At 40.2% G+C, this 21,439-nt stretch overlaps 1 protein-coding gene across 1 annotated transcript; it reads right to left on the minus strand.

Moving 5' to 3' along the window:
- Positions 1-365: 365 nt before the first annotated feature.
- On the minus strand, positions 366-20,819 carry ERRFI1 (ERBB receptor feedback inhibitor 1). The gene is made up of 4 exons (XM_069742289.1): positions 20,573-20,819; positions 5,281-5,476; positions 4,763-4,833; positions 366-4,397 (listed from the first exon to the last, which is right to left on the minus strand). The coding sequence occupies exons 2-4, from the start codon at positions 5,394-5,396 to the stop codon at positions 3,229-3,231; spliced, it is 1,356 nt and encodes a 451-aa protein (XP_069598390.1). The 5' UTR covers positions 5,397-5,476; positions 20,573-20,819; the 3' UTR covers positions 366-3,228.
- Positions 20,820-21,439: the final 620 nt, after the last annotated feature.

Here is a 21,439-nt window from a genome sequence, read left to right on the forward strand (position 1 = left end):
CCAGACACGTCTAGTTGGAATGTGGCCTCAAGAATACAAACTTAGAAATACCTTTCTATGAGATACCAAGAGAATAGGGGGAAGGAATGTGACAATTTTGGACCATTTTCAGTGTCCAGCAGAGGCAAAGTTTCTTCTATTAGTAGCACTGAAGAGCTTACAGTTCGGACCAGCGGCGTGACTATGTTGCTGATGAGAGTTGTCGATCTTCAAAGGCTCCTGAATTAAGTAGATTAGACAACTCCCCTATAATGCCCGTGAAACCCTTGATTGGACAAACTAAGTTGAATCTAATATATCAAAGAATCTAAAATATTCTCCCTATGAAGAATAGATCAAGAAATAAAGTGGCGCCATAAGCAATGTCATAAATAAGTATATTATAGCTTTATTAAATTTCAAAAAGACATGATAACACACAGTATTATCCAAAAATAACAAAATGAACAGAATCATTCTTTGTCAAATACTGTACATATGCCGGAATATCAGTGCATTTTATGCGAATATTTATACCTTCATTTAGTCTGTATTAAAAAAAAAACAAAAAAAAAACGTAACTTAAATAGTTAATTATACATAAGTTTCAAACTGTAAACAGCATGTGTATCACTGGATTATGCAGAGACAGATACAGGAGAGAGAGATATAAACAGTAGTACACAGCTAAGCGGGGGTGTTACCCTCAGCAACCAATCAGGTGACAGCATTCATTTTCCTACCATAGACAGAGGAGCCGTCATCCGATTGGTAGCCTAGGTGAACCTCACTGTTCAGACTTGCACCAGCTTCTATAAATCTTTCCAACAGTGTTGTATCTGTTTTTTTTCCCAGCAGCACCTCTTCTCCGCTATTAAAATTCCATAAACAAGGACGCGACTCCGCCTACACTTAAGCAGGGGTTGTGCTATTCCCAACACAGAGCATTGCCTATCCCTGTAATAGTGACATTGTTAACTGCTAAGTTTTTTTTTTCTTCTTCTAAAAAAAAAAAAAAAAAAAATTATGGAAAAGAAGTTTATAAAAATTTAGATGAGAAGAATTTATTTTTTCTTTTTTACTTACAAAAAGGCACAAACATACATCTTCCTGGTATACTCTGTCAGCCAATGCTGGGGGTTCGACTTATATTAAAATTCCCTGGAGGTACCAATTTTTTAATGGTCCCCGTAGAATGTGCCATCTAGTGGTCAATGGGGTATGGGAATATCTCAATTAAAGGGATACTCAAAACATCGGTGGCGTAACTTGAATCTTATGGGCCTCAATGTGGTCTTTAATTGTAACTGTCTTTTCATATGGGCCAAAGGGGCATTTTGGGCCCTTCTAGTCTCCATGGTTCGGGTACGATTACTAGTTTTTTTTTTGTTTTTTTGTTTTTATATCTTGTCATCTGCAAATTAAAAAGAAATTTAGCATTACCATGATGAGTGAATAATGACACCCATGATAGATCATCATTGGTTAACCTCTATAGATATACCGGTATATGAAATTCTCTGCCAAATAGAAATATTCTTTTCTTTAGCTTTAGAAAATAATCTTAAAAAAAAAAAAAATTATAAAATGTTTGAAAATCCAATGCCATTTGGAAAAAAAAAAAAAATCTTGATGCACAGACGGGAAGAACTTATACCCCCTAAATGCTTCATGGAGGAAAAGAAAAGTGACAACCGTAATGAGCACATTTCAATTGTCACTGTTTGTAGCCAAACTTACACTGTTGAAATTATAGTCCAATACTCTACAATTTTGGACCAAACAATAAACTAGTCCATTATTTGGGGATTTGTCCATTGGCCCCAAGAGTTTGCTGATTTGCCTCCATTGGAACCCAACTAAGGTAAACTGTTGTTAATGGGAATGCCATTGGATTCTTCGGTGATAAATTTCTTCTCTTCTCTATGATGTATTAATCAACTAATAGAATTTTAGTTATTTTGTGGTCTAAAACAGAGTCATTCAAATTGGGGGGAAAAAAAAAAACCAAAAAAAAAACCATATATGTATACCCACAGACTGTACATGCAACCACACACTGACCCTTGACCTTGGCAAAAAAAAAGTTTGGTGCTATGTCACTCGCTCCCGGAAAGTTTGTGCATAACTTCCTGTAGAGCAATCGTGCCATGCGTCACCTACTATGAGGTTTGCTAGAGAATTATTGAACGCACAAAGAAATAAAAAAAATACTGAATAGATAGCATTAACACAAGACCAGCTCGTGCTTCAGATCTAATATATTAGAAAAAAAAAAAGAAGAAAGGAATCAACAGCAAGAACTTACTGGCAATCTACAACAAACACTTTACGAGGACTAGAAAGAATACTGGGTTTTCTTCATTTTACATTTCACTCTTTGGACCACAAGAGGAAGGTAAAGCAGAGTCTGACAAACACGAAACAAAAGTACGTGAACAAGAGCCAATCTTCGACATAGTGGAGGCAGTCATTTTTGTCAGCCGCTCGTCTTAACCATCCAGCCCATTGGAATTAGGGACATCGTAGAGACAAGACGATAAGGTTGAGGTTGGCTTGTTGGACAACCACATCTCAGATTGGTCGGATTCCAAGAAATGGCTGCCTCCACTATCTTTAGCTTGGTTGACAGGTCCATGGAAAATTCCCCTTTCAGAACATCTTAGAAATTATTTGTTTGTGCTTTTTTGACTATGTAGAAATCTATAAAAAAAAAATAAAATAAATGATGGTGTCCTAAACAAATGGAACACACAGCTAGCAGCTTGTTGAGCTTTCAGCCTACTTTTTAGTCCAGGTCTTCAAACAAGTCAAGAAGCAAACGTTTGAGGAAGGGTTAAAAAAACATAGTAGGATACACAAATACTGCATTATTCTTCTCGAAACCATTCAGTTTTCAAAAAAATATCAGCAGTAAAAAGTCACATGTTCGTCTTTTCATACCTAACTACCCAAACTATCCTGACTGTGGTCTACAGTATGAGATTGTTGAGTAGCGACTTGGTCTCCTTGTCCACCCATCACATTGACTCACACAGCTACGAAATTATACCTCACATTATTTTAATGAGACCATTCACAGACTCCATATCTGTTCAGCTTTTGCTTCATGGAAACCAGAAAGGATCACTTAGAACCGAGAAGACAGTCTTATTTATAGTTCAGTTCGTCCTTCCTTCACTTCCGAACCAGCCATATAGGCTTAAAGTAACATCCTGTAGTATGCCAATGACCTACTCATTCCATACGTTACAGAGAAACTACATCCGAATTGTGTTTACGCTTGGTATGGTTATTGTCCAATTTAGCTTTGGCATCTGGCTTTGTAGAAGCTGCAGAAGATAAGCTACTGTCACTAGACCATGATTCCGAACAAGCGTCTTTAGATTCCGTTAAATACTTTTCATATCGGTAAAGGTAAGAAGGCCTATCTGGTAAAAGATAATAATGTGTTGAACTAGCCTTTTTTCCATTTTCCATAATGGGCAATATACAAGGGGTTTTATTGGCAGATCCTTCACTGTTTTGTCTTTGTATAGTTTTATTGCTAACGTATTTTGGGTCTGGTGCAAAACTCTGAGTTGGAGGCATTACTCCATTGAGGTATGAAGGCAAACTCTTCGGACTTGGTGTTCGAGAGTTGCTCCTGGACAACGGTTCCCTTGGCGGTACTTTAGGTGGTCGGTCCTCATCGCTGTATGTATTTGAGGAAACTTCTGCTGACCACCTTCTGTTATCTGTTTTTAATGGTCTAGGGGGTATTGGAATCCTTGGTGGAATTTCAGGTTTGTCTTCATCTGAATTGGGAGAAGTCCTATTTCCATGTATCCGAATAGTAGGTTTATTATATGATCCAGCTGGCCCAGAATGAGACCTCCTTAGCCTCCTGTGACATTGTTCAGGTTTCTGAGGTTTTATGTTTTGTACACATCCATTCTGTTGACACGTTGGGATTTCGTCCGTTTTTTTGGCTGTAGCTGCTGAATCAAAATATGCATAATTAATTTGTCCACATCCCCGGAAGCTACGTCTGCTTGGAACACCATACTTAAATGCCAAAGGTCTTCCGTCTTGTATAAGTAAGTCAGTCTCGGAACTGGTAATAAATTCAACCTCACTATCTGCCTCATCCAGAGAATTATCTTCTGAAATTGGGAGAGGTGGTAAAGGCCTTGAGCTCCGATCGCAAGGAGGAATGGCATAAAATTGTGGTGGTCCACTTTTAACAGGCGTCAAAGGAGGTGTCCTCTCTGCTCCACCATTCATTGACAGTCTCTTAAAGGAAGGAACAACTTGGTCATCTTCACAGTTTGTAGAATGTTCTATGATAGGCATGGCAAGATGAAGAAAGTTAGATTTCTTCATGCAGTTTTCTGAGCAGCAATGTCCATTCATGGTAGATGGCCTAGAATGTTGACCTGAAAAAGAAAAATCGAAATTTTACTCCCTCTCCTCAACATCTACTGATAACAATTTTCATTGATTGTTCTTTAAACTTGGGTGTACAGAACTGCAAAATCATATGTGAATTACATTAGGTAAAGAAACTTTGAAGTAAAATATTTCTTGGGGTCAGATATTGCCTCCAAATTTCCAGGAATTTAAGACTTTCCAACCATCATAACTAAAAATACGAGGACAAAAGTGGAATTTTCCTCCAACCACCAATTACGATTCAAGCTTTTTATCAAAGCAACTCTACTTTTTATCTGTGGATATGCTGCACACGGGACCTATACTTTGTGTCAGACTTACGGTACTGGATTTCTTAGACATTACTTACCAATAGAGGAAGTTTGTGGTTGAGCATGGGATCTTATAACGTAGGGCATAGAATCCATCCCGTAGAATGTGCTGCAGGAGAAAGAATATAATTTAATCCAATCATCATATTTAACATTAATTCCTAAATTTTACTGTTTCATTTACGTTCTTGCCATTTTAGTACTACCACTATGACAATAATATTCAAAGCAGCTTTTTTATTTTTTGGAAATACACAAGTCAACCACAGGACTTCCATAAGAGATATTTTCAATGATCTGATCTACAAATGTAAGCTACTACACCTGCCTACTATATCAGAGACCTTTAGGATCCGATTATACAATAAAGGAATCCAGCATAGCCGACATCGCATCATGGCTACCATTCATAACGGTGCTATCATGAACAGATCCGATAAAGAACTAAATTGTAAAAATTCCCAAACCCCCAATGCAATGTTCCACCTAGGTTGACTTGAACATTAATACTTTGAGTTTCAAATGAGAACTAATGTCAGCATGTCCTACGACTTACTTTTCATACTCGCTATGATTTGCCCAACATGATTTCCCGCACATTAATCCCTGTGCGCTGTGCATAAAGCTGGTTTTCAATGAAACGTCTTGAGTCGCGAGCCCAGCTGTTGTCATTGTGTCTTGTTCCTTGTAAACTTCAACTATTCACAAAGAGCTCCAAACGTGGGACCTACGAGCAGCTGTCATGCCTTCAACTGTGAGAAAAGAAAAACAATAATGATTATACCATAATATAATGGTCGGAACACATGGAGGCTGTAGGGCAGGTGTGATATCACCCTTCGCCAACATACTTATGCAATTTTATGCAGATTTAGAAGTCACACAAGCCCGCCATTCATCACTATTAAGAAGAGCTTAACGCATATATCACATGCAAACTGATGGAAGGTCCATGTCCAAGGACACTTCTCATGACGAGGATCATGCCCAAGGATCCAAATCAGTCACGCCGAGCTATGGCTCAGATCTCAGTTACCGCTGTAATAAATGTAGATATATTGAAAATTGAGCAAAAATCTGTCTTCAGTGAAGACAGATTTTTTAAATTACTGAGCTAGAATCTTATTAGTAACAACTACCATCTTCTATGTAGCGGGAAGGAGGAGGTGAAGGGAGGCGCTAGAAGAAGAGCTCTTCCCCCTTCTATCTATAGAGAACCTTATGAGCAGTAACTCATCTTCTATCTCAGTGATGTAAAAATCTGTCTTCACTGAATATAAATTAAAACCAGAAATTGGGAATAAATTATCAGTCCAAGAAGACAAAAAAAAAAGCAGATTCTTAATAAGATGTATTACAAAGTTGCTTATTTTCATGTGTACTATTAATTTATGTCATAAAAATTAAAATGACTGTTACTCTTTGAGTCCAACAGACGGACATTAACTTCCATCTAAAGTGCGTCAGACGTGCCACAACTAGACAAACACATGGGTGCTGGAGATTTGTTTATGCCCAGTCCCATGAATGAAAAGCAGAACTGTATTAAGATTGAATCCACCTACAGTTTTGGTGAAGTCTTATTATTTTTATTTTTTTAAATACATCCTGCCTACTACGCGTTTCTGAAAGCAACCTTGTCACGGACGATAACTCTACAGACCAATGTTGTTCTTGCGAACGCACGACTGATGATGAATGAATTTATTAGGCATGGAGTTTACGGACGTTGCTTATAAATGTTTGTTTCACACGGTCCATAAAAAAATTAAATAAATATTTATCTTAAAAGATGATTTCTGCAATGAAACTGAATCAAAAATGGTTTTCAGGATGCAGTGCAAAATCTGTTACCATTGTGTGACACTTATAATACTGGGGTCCATGGGCACCCTAAGACACCAGTCTCCAAGTGCATCTGCTGATGCTGCACCACCTATAGCCTGCCCTAAGCATGGACCTTTACCGCTGCACCACCTATAGCTCGCCCTAAGCATGGACCTTTACCACTGCTCCACCTATAGCCTGCCCTAAGCATGGACCTTTACTGCTGCATTACCTATAGCCTGCCCTAAGCATGGACCTTTACCGCTGCACCACCTATAGCCTGCCCTAAGCATGGACCTTTACCGCTGCACCACCTATAGCTCGCCCTAAGCATGGACCTTTACCACTGTTCCACCTATAGCCTGCCCTAAGCATGGACCTTTACTGCTGCATTACCTATAGCCTGCCCTAAGCATGGACCTTTACCGCTGCACCACCTATAGCCTGCCCTTAGCATGGACCTTTGGATGATACCTTAAAAAAAAGTATGATGACATTTGGCTAATGGAGCTTTAATGTCTCTTCAATACTTTAATTGGACATTTTATAAGACGTCTCAAATCTTAATTCGCTTAGTTCGCACTCTTTGTCCTCAATGCATTAGGCCAGATTCTTATTTTTTGCCATTAAAAATATATGACTGATGTGACCACTCGCTTCTAAGGAGCCGCTGACGGAAAGCATAATTGGTTCTGAGCATTTATCACGGAGTCTCTTGTTTTGACTGCTGGCATCAGACTTCCTCTGCGCTTTCTTCCATGTATGGACTCCTAAGATCAAGGTTTGTTGTTATGACCAGCACAGAGCAGAAAATGTTCTAATCATCCTCCGCACGGCAAAGACGATGCCTAAGATAACACGCAGGACTAGATTTCATCGGTACATATTAGGATCTGAAAAACTAGACAATATCTTGTTGTATAAAAAGGCAGACGAGCCATTACAGACCCAAGGAAAGCTGCTCAGTCAGCCCTGTTGGACATGGAACGGCCAAAGATGGACAACCTTGTCAATGATCGTTGTGGTCTGACCTTTAATGTTCTTGAAAAGAAGGAGCCTCCAAGTGCTTTTAGGACAGGCAGATGTGTGATAACTTTAACCTCATTAAGTCAAGGTTCTGGCCTAAAAGATTTTTGCTGATGAAAATATTTGGCAACCTGTAATAATCTTATAATTTACAGGAGAAAACCGTGCCGCTCCCTAGTCAACCAGACTGACCAGAGTCCATATCTGCGCGAGGCACGGAATGGAGAAAATAGGACTGACTTACTCTCAGGTGTTACAATTGGGGAATGTGGAATTCGGGAGCATTAACACTTCATATTATAGTCCAGTTATTTAGGTTACATAGGGCCACCCTAAAGTTTCTGAACTGATAATTAAGAATTATTAGTTCAAATGTTTTTTTTTCCCCCTCCAGAAACAGCACAGGTGTTGGAGCCCATCACTATATCAGAGAATCGAGCTCAGTTGCATAAAAAAAAAAAAAAACAATAGTAAGTCCAAGCCATGGAAAAAAATGGCATAATTTCAGGAAAACATTTTTTTTTTTTTTACAAGTACCTACTTTACTAAATCAAAGGTAAAATTTCTGGTTGTACAATAAGGGTTTGCTTACAAAGCAATTTCGTAACTTTACATCTATTTTTTTTAACTATCCCAACCAATATAAAAGGCGGAGGAGTTTTGATCTTATGTAATTATTAACTGGACCCACAAGGCCCCCCATGCACATTAGACCAACATCAGCCGAACCCATGGATATCGGTAGGATTGGCTGACAGTCTATGGGGGCCTCCTGATTCTTGACATAGCATGTCCATCAAGAGAAGAATGCAGAGCATCTGATTTCCAACGGACCATCATTTTGTTCACCAGGAGAAAGAAAACAGTAGCGCCGTGCAGAGCTGTTGGCCGAATTCTCATTTTTTAATTTATTGTGTATCTAGACCTTAAGGTCCACATAAGTGAAGAGCTGGTCTGCAAGGGTGCAGTGGTCTCCTGTCTGCTGAGTAACAGTGGACCACCTCACCCTCGCAGACCAGCTCTTCACTTACCCTATCCCGCTTGAAGAAACGAAATGAAAGGTTCTGTGCCACAGTCCTGCACAGAGGTGAGTGTACCACACACTCGCCGCTACTTCCATGTCCATCCCCACCTAGTGCCACCACAACTCCCTACTAGTGCCACCACAACTCCCCAACTACATTAATGTCCATGTAGACCTCTACAAGATTGGAAATCAGCATAAAACTGAATTCTTAGCCAAAAGCACCAATTATGAACCTAGCTTGGACAGTAAAAACCTAAAGTAGATGCTCTACATTCAAGAAGAACCAGAAGATCCATATTCATCCCTTGAAAGATTATAGAGGAGGGTACACAATACTTCTGGGTAGAAGAAGGGTCCAAGGTGCTGGATGCCCAATGATCCCAAGTGGCCCATAATATATAATTTGGATATAGGAAACCATGCTACTACACATCCCTGCGTCCCACCATATCCTCAGAAGACTGACTTGAGATGTTTCTTAAAGTCAACCCTGAGCTATTATTATTATTATTATATACATTATGTTGATTATAAAGCACCGGATATAATAAAGTGCCAAAAAGGTAGCATTTTTAGCATTTTCCTTTAACTCCTTCCCCCATGCTCATACAGACATCAAGAATTTATAATGATGACAAAGTGGTCACTTACATTCCCAGCAATGTACTCACATACACAGAAAAGCCTCATAGATGGACATGTCTGCCGCAGTCCACCCCCCCCCCCCCACACACACATTATAATGAAACCGGGCTAGAAAAACAAATGTGTCAGACATCAACTAATGTGCACATTAGCTGCACTTTCAAAGATGTGCCAAGACAGGAATCAGATAAGTAGTATTTGTAAGTGGAAGCCTAGAAACTGACAGGTCTCAGGGGATGTCCATTAGCGAGCATTAAGAGCCTTTAGATACCTGGCTCCTGAAAATGCAGAAGGGAGGGTGAACAGATCAGGAGAGCCCAACAAGTATGGAACTTAGGTCAGTCTACAGAATCTAGAGCAGCAAAACAACAACTCCCAGCATATGCCTGTGAAGCAATTCTGGGGTAAGTAGCAACAAATGGAGAGCCACACGTTGAAGACTACAGATCTAGATGATAGGAGTAATATAAGGTTTACAACAGCTGAAGAGTAGAAAGCCAAAAGTTGGAGAACACTAGTAGAGGTTCTATCTGACTACATTAATTTGGAGACTACTCTTAGAAGTCCCATCAGGTTGTAAACCACTGCTAGAAGTCATGTCTCGTGACATCAGATGAGAGACCACTGATAGTCGTATGTCTTCACATCACCTTGAAGACCACTGTTAGAGGTCACATCAGGTCGGAAACCAGTACAAGAGGTCATATCTTGTCACGTCAGGTTGGAGAGCTCTGAAAGAGGTCATATCAGGTTGGAGACCGGTGCTAGAGGTCATATCTTGTCACATCTGGTTGGAGAGCTCTGCAAGAGGTCATTTAAATCTGCAGACCACTGCTAGAAGTAATATCTTGTCACATCAGATTGGAGACCAGTGCTAGAGGTCATGTCAAGTTCGAGACCAGTGCTAGAGGTCATATCAAGTTAGAGAGCTCTGAAAGAAGTCATATCTGGTCATATCTGGTTGGAGACCGGTGCTAGAGGTCATATTTTGTCACATCAGGTTGTAGACCACTGCAAGAGGTCATATCTTGTCACATCAGGTTGTACACCACTGCTAGAAGTCATATCTCGTGACATCAAGGGAGAGACCACTGCTAGAAATTATGTCTTCAAATTATGTCTTCACGTCAATTGGAGACCACTGCTAGAGGTCATATCAAGCTGGAGACCACTGCTAGAGGTCAGATGTAATCACATCAGGTTGGAGACCACTGCTAGAGGTCACATCAGGTTGGAGACCACTATTGTAGGCAATGCTAGGGTGACTCGGTATGAGTAGCAGTAGTTATCTTGCCTCTGTATTCACTAAATCTTCATTTATGTAGTGAGGAAGCTCCATATGCATCTTTATATCCTGAGATTGTGCCATCATTGTGCCCCCACTAAAAAGTGGACAAGTCTGCATTCCTTTACATGGGCTTTATTCTCCATACAAGCTATTTTTTTACTTTCATCCCCATCTTAATTTCTCCACTAGGTGGCACTGTGGAACTATTTTCTACTATGTTTAAAGCTCCAACAAAAAAAGCAATATAGACTTCAAAGCAAAAAGAAAACAAAAACAAAAAAAAAAAGAATTCACAACACAAAACTGAAAGATTTTTTGCACCAATCAATATTTTGCCCTGGTCTGGGCCGTGGCTGTATCCCACACCTGCACCCCTGCTTTAAGGCCCCGCTCATCCTTAGACAATGTATTTAGTGCACAGATCACATTTGAGCTCATCTGTCAGCAGTTGTGTCACTCCGGGTCGGCTCCAAATTCCCCGTGGAATTCCAACGGTTTAATGAACACTTAAAATATTTATACTTGCTCAAAAAAAAAAGATTATTTTTGTTACTCTTTTAAAAATTTTGCTGGCTTCCAAGCGTAGGGGGAGGGAGGAAAAAAAAAAACATCTCCAGCCTTGGCTATGACAGACAAATGGAGTCTTTGTGTCAAGCGAGGTGACCTGCCTTGAGTTTCTGCGGAGAATTGTGAATGGCCAGTATTATGAATGTGGGGAACGCTGCATGGACAGGAAAGAAAAGAGAGGGGCGGCGGTGGGGGGAGAGGATACAAAGTAATTATATACTGTTGACAAGTCAACTTCGAAAGATTCGTGGGAAGCAAAATAAAGGCCCTGAAATGCGTTAGTCCAGTAAGGTGGTCCTGTTTACTAGATTCAATGTGTAAACGCAGAATTAAAGGGAAGTAACTACTGAGATCTCTCCGGAATTCGGAAATCCAGCGGAAAAATACAAGTCAAATAATATAAATGCACCAATCGATATCAGATTTGATGCCAAAAGCTGAGCCATGACTGGAAGTGTCTCTTTGGAATAGAGGAGTTGATTTTAGACAAAGTGGGCAAAAGTTCAAAATGGGGCCCCAAATGCTCCCATATTGCACATCACACAGAAACATTTCAGCTCTATTTACATGCGCTGAGTTCAGGCCGTCAAACACGCGTGATCCACAATATTGTAGTCGTTCAACGCTTATTTCCCGGCCTCTTTGCACCAGCTGAAGAACAATGACGGGGATGGAATGATCACTAGTAGATCAATCTGTCCTCATACAGTATCAGGTTAGCGGCAGGACACTGGCTGGGGGCTACTGAGGTAGAGGTGGCCCTAGGCAGATGCCTAGTCTGTCTGCCCCCAACGTCAGCACTGGTCCCGTGCACAATCCTCTACAAAGTTGCATCATTACAGAGAAATCTAGGAACCAGGGCCCCAGATCTTCTCCTTTGGTAACTTTATTAGTACAGAAAAATCTAAACATTTCTCCAGTGCAGGGCCTTTATCAAGCCATAGAAAGAAAAAAAAAGGATTGATAAAGGTCCTGCATGGCTGAAACGTTGTGATGTTTCTGTACTGATAAAGTTACCAAAGGAGGACGTCTGGTGCCATGGAAGCAGGATACTTGTGGAAGTTGTATCCAGGATTGAATTCTAGCGTTGCTACTTTCACAAAATTAGGGAGATGCAAATGATAAAAATGGTCAAGCTAAATAGATATAAATATAATAATTTATGCAAATATTATATCATACTTCTACAGAAATATCCACGCATTTATGACACCATTTTAGCAGTATAGTATTTAGTCATTCAATATTTTTTTTACATCCATTTTTGTATATGTCATAGAGGCAGACCAATGGGGCTTTTACGTGGTCAGAGCCTTGATCGGTAGCAGTCAAAGGAATGGAAAGTTGTCCCAAAGGTCATGGAAACAGAGTTGGGGGTCAAACCTGTCATTTTGTCATGTACGGGGGCTTGCCTACTCTATAGGTTGGAGGGAAAAGAAGGGCTGGGTAAATTGGGTTTCACTTAGTGCGAGGGAGCGTGCATTTTAGTAGGTTTGTTAGACGAATTAGGAAGAACTACTGGAGGCCAAATAAGAGGTGGATCTAATATGTATGACCACTGTGCCGGGTGACAGAGTTGCGGCATACAACAGCTGCAGACTTATGCTAAAATTGCCATTATAAGAGGACAAAAGATGGTGCTGTGTTAACGGATACAGTTTACTGATATCGTTGTAGTTCTTCTCTAGATGTTTAGTATGACCTCAGTGTTGTTTTGTGTCTGTTCTTCCCCATGTTGATAATGGTTGCTGTATGCTCCTAGTTGAACAGTTCGTTCTCCCATAATGTCCGAGTGCTGAGGATTCTGCTGAAAGCTTCAATCCGCAGTATGAAAATTCTAGCACACTCATGGAGACCCATTTTGATAATTGCTATGAGGTCAAAAATCATTTACGTCAATGTTTGTAGCAGTTCCCAAGCCATGTCTCCATCACCGAACCTCCTGGGAGAAGTGGAAAAATTTAAATTGCAGGACCTAAAAATCACAGTGGTTTAAATAAATCAGCAAAGCGCTAAGTCACAAAATCCAAAATGTTTAGGTTGCATTTTTTTTTTAAAGACGTTTCTAAGCTTCCTTTCGTCATTCATCAATGATAAAGGGAGGGATCCCTAATTAAAAGGTATCACCTTCTGCTGGGTTGATGGCATATTATTAATGAAAGACAGTAGTCAATTTAAGGAGGACAGGCATATTTCTGTGACACATATATCATCATCATCATAATGCACTGCCCTTCCTAATCTCCCTCTCACTACAGGCTGTTCTTAAAGGGGAAACCACAATTCTGTAATATACACGCTTACATGAAAAGTCTTGAAAACTAAATAAAATACGCAGCACAGTTACAAATTTATGGACTCTTCAAAATTATTTTTATATGAAATGAATGTGAATCATTTACTGTACATTTGGTAAAAGCCAATGATAAAATATAAATAAGAATAGTGTACATGCTTGTCTATATTAGTTTGGTTCTCTTGCAAGTAACCTGATGGGATATGTTTTATGAATACAGTTGCCATTTACATAGTTCAAAAAAAAGGGGACACATTTGAACATTTGGCTAATATGGCATTAGTGAGGGGTGTGTTAAGAACCCATCGTGGTTCCCAATAATTGATTTACAATTGAAGTAGCCTATGGATTGGATTGCTGAATACTAACTGATTACATCCCTTATTCTCAAAAATAGTCTTGTAACCAGGTTAGTACACCCAAATGCCTACATATCTCTTTATTTTTTTTTTAAACCAGAGACTTTTTTGGATTGCTACCAAAGTCCCTCGTGGAAGTCAAAGCCAATCACAGAACATAAAGAGTTAATTACCCTAGAGGGCAGGAGCCTTCCTACCTGCCCAGAAAATGCAACTGAGGATTTTATAAAGAATGACCCCCATTGTAAACACATACCAGACCCTGCAAAAGAACTGGATACACTGTTTTCTGCACAATGTTCTGTTTTGTCACTTAATTGTCCATAGTGGACAAAACACATTTTTTATTTAGTTTTTTTTCAGTTATGTGAAATTCAGCAGTGCCTTCTGTAAATAAAATGCTACCACTCCTATAGGGTATCATTTGCATAGCAATACATGTGGGAACTGGAAAGGAAGGTAGCAGGTCACCAACTAAAGATTTCCTGAATTAAAAGAAGGAAAAATATAGAAAATGTAATTCAAGTATCTAAATCAATACTTTGACCCCAGACAAGATACATATAGAGAGAACGTCACCAAGTCACTAGTTGGCAAAGCTGGGAAGATGCTAAGATTCAAATTGCCTTGACAAGACGGAAAAAGAGAGAAAGAGATACAGTGAAAGAGATAAGAGGTGAAAAGAGGGAGAAAGAAAAAGAACGGAAAGAAAGGAAAGAATAAATAACGTTAAGCAATAGACTGGACCACGGTGAGTCATTGGACGTGGTATATCTCGATTTTTCCAAAGCGTTTGATACCGTGCCGCACAAGAGGTTGGTACACAAAATGAGAATGCTTGGTCTGGGGGAAAATGTGTGTAAATGGGTTAGTAACTGGCTTAGTGATAGAAAACAGAGGGTGGTTATAAATGGTATAGTCTCTAACTGGGTCGCTGTGACCAGTGGGGTACCGCAGGGGTCAGTATTGGGACCTGTTCTCTTCAACATATTCATTAATGATCTGGTAGAAGGTTTACACAGTAAAATATCGATATTTGCAGATGATAAAAAACTATGTAAAGGAGTTAATACAAGAGAAGATAGTATTCTGCTACAGATGGATCTGGATAAGTTGGAAACTTGGGCTGAAAGGTGGCAGATGAGGTTTAACAATGATAAATGTAAGGTTATACACATGGGAAGAGTGAATCAATATCACCATTACACACTGAACGGGAAACCACTGGGTAAATCTGACAGGGAGAAGGACTTGGGGATCCTAGTTAATGATAAACTTACCTGGAGCAGCCAGTGCCAGGCAGCAGCTGCCAAGGCAAACAGGATCATGGGGTGCATTAAAAGAGGTCTGGATACACATGATGAGAGCATTATACTGCCTCTGTACAAATCCCTAGTTAGACCGCACATGGAGTACTGTGTCCAGTTTTGGGCACCGGTGCTCAGGAAGGATATAATGGAACTAGAGAGAGTACAAAGGAGGGCAACAAAATTAATAAAGGGGATGGGAGAACTACAATACCCAGATAGATTAGCGAAATTAGGATTATTTAGTCTAGAAAAAAGACGACTGAGGGGCGATCTAATAACCATGTATAAGTATATAAGGGGACAATACAAATATCTCGCTGAGGATCTGTTTATACCAAGGAAGATGACGGGCACAAGGGGGCATTCTTTGCGTCTGGAGGAGAGAAGGTTTTTCCACCAACATAGAAGAGGATTCTTTACTGTTAGGGCAGTGAGAATCTGGAATTGCTTGCCTGAGGAGGTGGTGATGGCGAACTCAGTCGAGGGGTTCAAGAGAGGCCTGGATGTCTTCCTGGAGCAGAACAATATTGTATCATACAATTATTAGGTTCTGTAGAAGGACGTAGATCTGGGTATTTATTATGATGGAATATAGGCTGAACTGGATGGACAAATGTCTTTTTTCGGCCTTACCAACTATGTTACTATGTTACTATGTTACAGTTAGGATCTATACATAAAATAATGATCCTTAAAATGGGAGTAGAGAGGATTCTGATTGGTCAGTATTGGGAAAACCCCCGAAGACCAGTCACATTACATCTCATTTCTATCATCATGTTGCAGAATGAAAGCAACGCTCTTTATTCGTTGTTACTGACAATGCTGCCACTTTATTTTGTGCAGTGTCTTATATGATTTCTTGAGCGTTTGCCCAGTGCTTGATCAATTCAAGTGGGAATTACATTGAACTTTAGCTGTTCCGAGATAAAAGACTGATACTCGGAGCCGCTTGCAGGAAGGAGAGCAAAAAAAAAAATCAACAGAAACAGTGACATTGGGAGATCGGGAAACACATCTTTTTTTGTTATTCTGCAGACAGGGGCACTTGGCAGTCTCAAGAGGCTGAAAAGTCAAAACATGACATTTTCTTTTAGAACGCAATGTACTTGGCTTTAGAATTTCACCCACCTCACATGCAATTCTGACTTTAGCATGGCACCAAATTTTATTCAAAACAATTACATAAGTGCCTTAAAGAGAGGCAAATCCGCACTACCCTTTCCCCGATGCATAATGCACCCAAAACTGAGCAAATTCAAGGTGTTGTCGTCCACTCTCAGCCAATGGTCTACCAATTACCACAGGGGGATTAGAAGACACTTATTGGCCGTATTCTTATATACATATTAATGGAGACATCGAGGTCTGCCAAGTCTTCTTATGCACTGTGGAGCAGCTCTTAAAAGCATATTTTTAGCTTGCCTAGATCACCCTGTTCAACACACCCAGGACTTGCTGTAGTATTTTTATGACTAATAGGGAGGAAATACTGTACTAAGTGAATGAGCAAGGGGTTATTTAGACTATTTGAATCTAATGGACGTGAAGGTAGAAAACAATGACACAATAGACTCCGATGATGCATGCATCCTCTTGCAAACTTGTTTTTTGCTGTCAAAGTTATGTGACCTATTTGCACGCAGTTAATGTGGCAGGCATACCATAGTAATATGCAGGTGAGCCACGAGGAAGAAAGGTGGGAAAGGAGAGGGGCAAAGAGATGAAATTCGAAAGTCCAAAACCCAGGTGTAACAGCGAATGCTGGTTTTATCATCTGATCATCAAGGCATAAAACTGCACACAAAAAAAAATCTTTAAAGTGTATATAGTACGTTTACTTGATTTACTAAAGCCACCTGTAAAACATTTACTATTTTTAGTGGTAAGGGGTTTATGGGACTCCATTGAAATTCTTTTATGTGGCAATGGTTGTGTGGGACCCCATCACAGTTCTCTTGTATGGTAGAGAACCTGTTACACTGTATTATTGTGATCTTATGTTGTAGGGGCTATGTAGGACCCCATTACTGTTCTCTTGGGTAAAAAGGGATATGTAGGTACCCACAGCAGTACCTTTTTTTGTTTACTATGAGACCTCTGATAAAACTAGAGAGTTGACTAAGTAATAATACATGCCATATTGTATTAATTTTAATATGCTTCCATACACAATATTGATTCTCTACTTGTATCTTTGGACATCAACATTTTCTTGGCCTTTGCCAGATTAAAAGCAGGAATCATCTTCACCCATTCATCGCTACAGAAGAAGATCCAACAGTTATGCCAACCACTGATTATTTCAATGTGCCAGTCCCTTGGCATGAATCCAGGGTACTGCCATCTGCAAAGATATTGTATGTTGTTCTCAAGTTTAAATAGGTTTCCTTGAGTAGTCAAAGTGATCGCTTATGTATAAAAACCTCTGTTGTGTGATGGCAATAGGAGGAAATTTGATCGTAAGCTTCTCTGAGACATGAATAGGGATCTGGATGTGAAGGACTGAGGGATACTAATGAGACAATAGGACTATTGTATAAGTCTGGAGCCATCAGTCAAGTCCAGGAGCCATCCTCTTAACTTTGATAGAAATAACTCAAACATGTGCTCGCTGAACATTTCTCAGGTGCATTGACCAATTTGCACAGCTGAAAATTGATCTTTTAAAGTTACAGGCTACTAGAAAAACTAAAAATTATATGACATGTGCAAAATTATATCCTATACTAAATTTCATGTACAACCAAAATTAAATCAGAACTAAAGGAATGGTAATGTAATGCGATATGAGTAGTCACCAGCCTTACAATTTTCAGGTCTTGTTGAAGGTTTGCTCCTGTAAGTCATATCCCAATTTGGAGAACAGTTTTGGGTACAGAACAAATCTAAGTGAAACTTCCCGTTAGGGTAGTTGAAAGTGCGAAATAGGGTAAAAGATGCAAAGTTTTCCAAAAGTTGATCAAACTCTAGTATTAATCTGTAGGTAATGAAGAGAGTTGGACTGAAACCTTCTAAAGTTCCTCCTGACCTGGTTAAGTGGATTACTTTACTACCACACTTTCGGAAGTATTCGCAGAAGTTTCCGCTATTGTCCTAACTTTAATCTAACGTATCAGATGTCTCAACATTCACAAGTGAACTTTAATGATGCAACACACACTATATAGTTTAAGTAAGACCATTAGTCAATGGACAAATCGAAGAAACCTGATGAGACACTATATAGTTGAAGACCATTAGTCGATGGACAAATGGAAGAAACCGGATGAGACACTATATAGTTGAAGACCATTAGTTGATGGACAAAAGGAAGAAACCTGATGAGACACTATATAGTTGAAGACCATTAGTCGATGGACAAATGGAAGAAACCGGATGAGACACTATATAGTTGAAGACCATTAGTCGATGGACAAAAGGAAGAAACCTGATGAGACACTATATAGTTGAAGACCATTAGTCGATGGACAAAAGGAAGAAACCTGATGAGACACTATATAGTTGAAGACCATTAGTCGATGGACGAATGGAAGAAACCTGATGAGACAATGTCATCCAAGGCTGACAAACATGGAGAAATAGGGTCACCAACATCTAGTAAGCAACTCATTGCCCATTCTTACACCACCAAAGATTCCACCAAATTTTTCTCTTTGGCATAAATAATTACAATATCCTTGAAGGTTTAATTTCAACAATCTACTAAGCGATATCCTAAGCAGATATGTATCGTCCTGGTCTGGAGTCACGCCGACTCTCGCTTCGTCACCACTCCGCGACGGTAGTGTTTTCAAACCTTATCGATAGGACATGAGATACTATAAAGGACCTCAGCACGTTGCAACGCTATTTACTCAATGAAGAAATATACGACGACAACATAGCTCAATAGAAGCCAATATAATCCGAGAATTACAACACACATTTACAATCTCCGCCACCAGCATGATAATGATCACTGAGTCACCATTATGGCTCACCTATGTTCTAGTCACATCATGCGATCAACGCTCTACCACCAATTGTGTAAGCTGTCAGAAAGGGGAAGGAAAAAGGACAAAAAAAAGTCTCCACGCTAATGGGACATACAAAACCAGATTCACAACCAACCCAAAAATGGAAGATTTCAAACGTACCAATGGTTGGACCTGTCGAGGAAGACATTGCCAGGTGGTGCTCCTGGTGGTTACGAAGGGGTTAAAGCAACTAGAGGAGACTCCTAACATAAGGGGAAGGGGTAGATAATATCAGTGTGCATACTGAGCAGGATCAGAGTCCATGTTGTATGTTTGCAATGCTGAATATGTCCTGAAATAAACAAGACTGTAGCCCGTAAAATAATTAAAAAAAAAGCCCAACCTCACCTTTCTTCACCCCTGACAGTTGCTTCGCAACCGTTCCTGTCATACCTGTGTGGCAGGTGCACCTTCAGCCAGCGACACACCTCCTTAAAGTGACACTTCCAGCCATAAATCTACTTAATATTTGGAATTCATTAAAGCCGAGATCTCCTGTCCAGATAATATTGCCTGGTAGTTACACAATGGCTCAACAGATAAGTGGAGCATGTAGAGGTTGGGGGGTAATGGATCACGTCCTCCTACCCGCATGCTATATGTACACTACACATATGCCAAGATCCTGCACCGCCGAGACTTTAACCCCCCCCAAAAAAAAAATAATATTCTGCAATTTCCTGATAATCCACAAAATGATGATTTCCTTATAATGCATACAAATAGTCTTAATGATGGATTATTAGGAAACCCCTGGATAATTTTGACATGGGGGGGGGGGGGAGAGATAAAAAAGTGGAATTTTTCAATCTATTCCCCTTTAGAAAATAAATAGAATCACCAGTGACATTTTTGGATAATTCAGTTTGTGGAATTCCAGATTATTGGAATCGTAGCTATATGGATATATTGCATTAATACATTATATCCATGTATTGTATAGCACTCTCATCTGATTGTGGCTAGCAATCTATGCTGGGAGTTGTAGTTCGCCGGCACAGATTGCACACCTCTGGCTCCACATATTAGGAAGGAAGTGTAAGAAAATATTTTTTTTAAATTTGCGTCAAAAGGATTCCATCATGTGTTATGTGTAACAAGCCGGGAAGCAAGTTGTTAAGGTCCCTAATAGACACCTAGTTATTAAATATCATGTGTATAGATGTCATGTGGAGGCACTGGAAGTAATATCATCAGCCAGACTGGATTATTAACATTGGTAATAATAGTAATAAATAAGGACAGTGCCTAGATTTTTGTTTAAAAAAAATAAAGCTACGTGATATAATATTGTGTTAGTTTTATCCGTATTTTTAAAGAAGACAAATTCTTCAGTGTTGTTCTATGACCGATTCAGCTCGGCTACATCTGTGTACAGTAATCTTATTCATTTCTCAATTTTTTTTAAATCCTGTTTTGGGGTCAGAAAACGACATATGTCAATGAGACGGAAGCATTTCCCGATCACTCCGGCTGCCGCGTACCTGTGCACCGGGCTCAGCTCATGGTCAGACCCTCCGGCTGATCCCCGCGGTTCCTGGGTGCTCCGGTCCCAGAATCCTGCTCATTCCCGGGGCTGCTCCTGCACAGAGTCCCGCGCCGCACTCCACATCCACGGCCAGTGTGCTGTCATCTCCGGCCGGAGCAGCCCGGTTATATGATGGGCCGGGCCGGGACGTCACACACCGACGCCTACCGCAACTGGCTGCTTAAAAGGGCAACAGCCGGCGCGGCGCGGGGTGAGGCCCACCAGAGAGCAGGGCTGATTACTGGGTTATAGCAGAGTATGTGCAGCCCCCTGCGTGTAAGGGAGGAGGAACAGCGAAGGGTCACAAGGGTTACAGGTTCGCTCTTTCTTTCTTTCTTTCTTTCTTTCTTTCTTTTTCACTTTTTTCTATTTTTTCCTTTGTTTCCCTCTCTCTTTACTTTCCTATTTTTATTGTCCTTCCTTCATCCATTCTTATTTTCTCTTCCTTTTTCTTTATTCTATCAATCTTCCTTCTTCCATTCTCTTTTTTTCATCTGTTCTTTCTTTTTTTTTCTCTTTCTTTCCTACTCTCTTTCTCCTTCCCAAGTCAATTTCTGTTCCCTCCCTCCCTCTGTACCCCCCAGCTTTCCTTGCCTTCTCTCTATTCTCCATCCTTCCCTTTCTCTGGTTCACCCTTCCTTCCCTCCCTCTGTATCTCCCAGGCTTCCTTCCTTCCTTCCTCCCTTCTTTCCTTCCCTTTCACTGTATCCCCCTTCCTTCCCTGCCTCACTTCCCTCCGTCTGTACCTCCCATGCTTCCTTCTTTCCTTCTTTTCCTGCTTGTCTTCCTTCCCTCCCTCTGTACCTCCCAGCCTTCCTTCCCT

Source organism: Ranitomeya imitator, chromosome 10 (assembly GCF_032444005.1).
Source record: "Ranitomeya imitator isolate aRanImi1 chromosome 10, aRanImi1.pri, whole genome shotgun sequence".
NCBI lineage: Eukaryota > Metazoa > Chordata > Amphibia > Anura > Dendrobatidae > Ranitomeya > Ranitomeya imitator.

Bases quoted from the DNA above. Each gene is read 5' to 3' on its own strand.
- ERRFI1 (XM_069742289.1), bottom strand. From the start codon at position 5,396: ATGACAACAGCTGGGCTCGCGACTCAAGACGTTTCATTGAAAACCAGC. The intron at 4,834-5,280 runs GTAAGTCGTAGG...TTTCTCCTGCAG, and splicing joins AATCATAGCGAGTATGAAAA to CACATTCTACGGGATGGATT. The intron at 4,398-4,762 runs GTAAGTAATGTC...TTTCTTTTTCAG, and splicing joins ACCACAAACTTCCTCTATTG to GTCAACATTCTAGGCCATCT.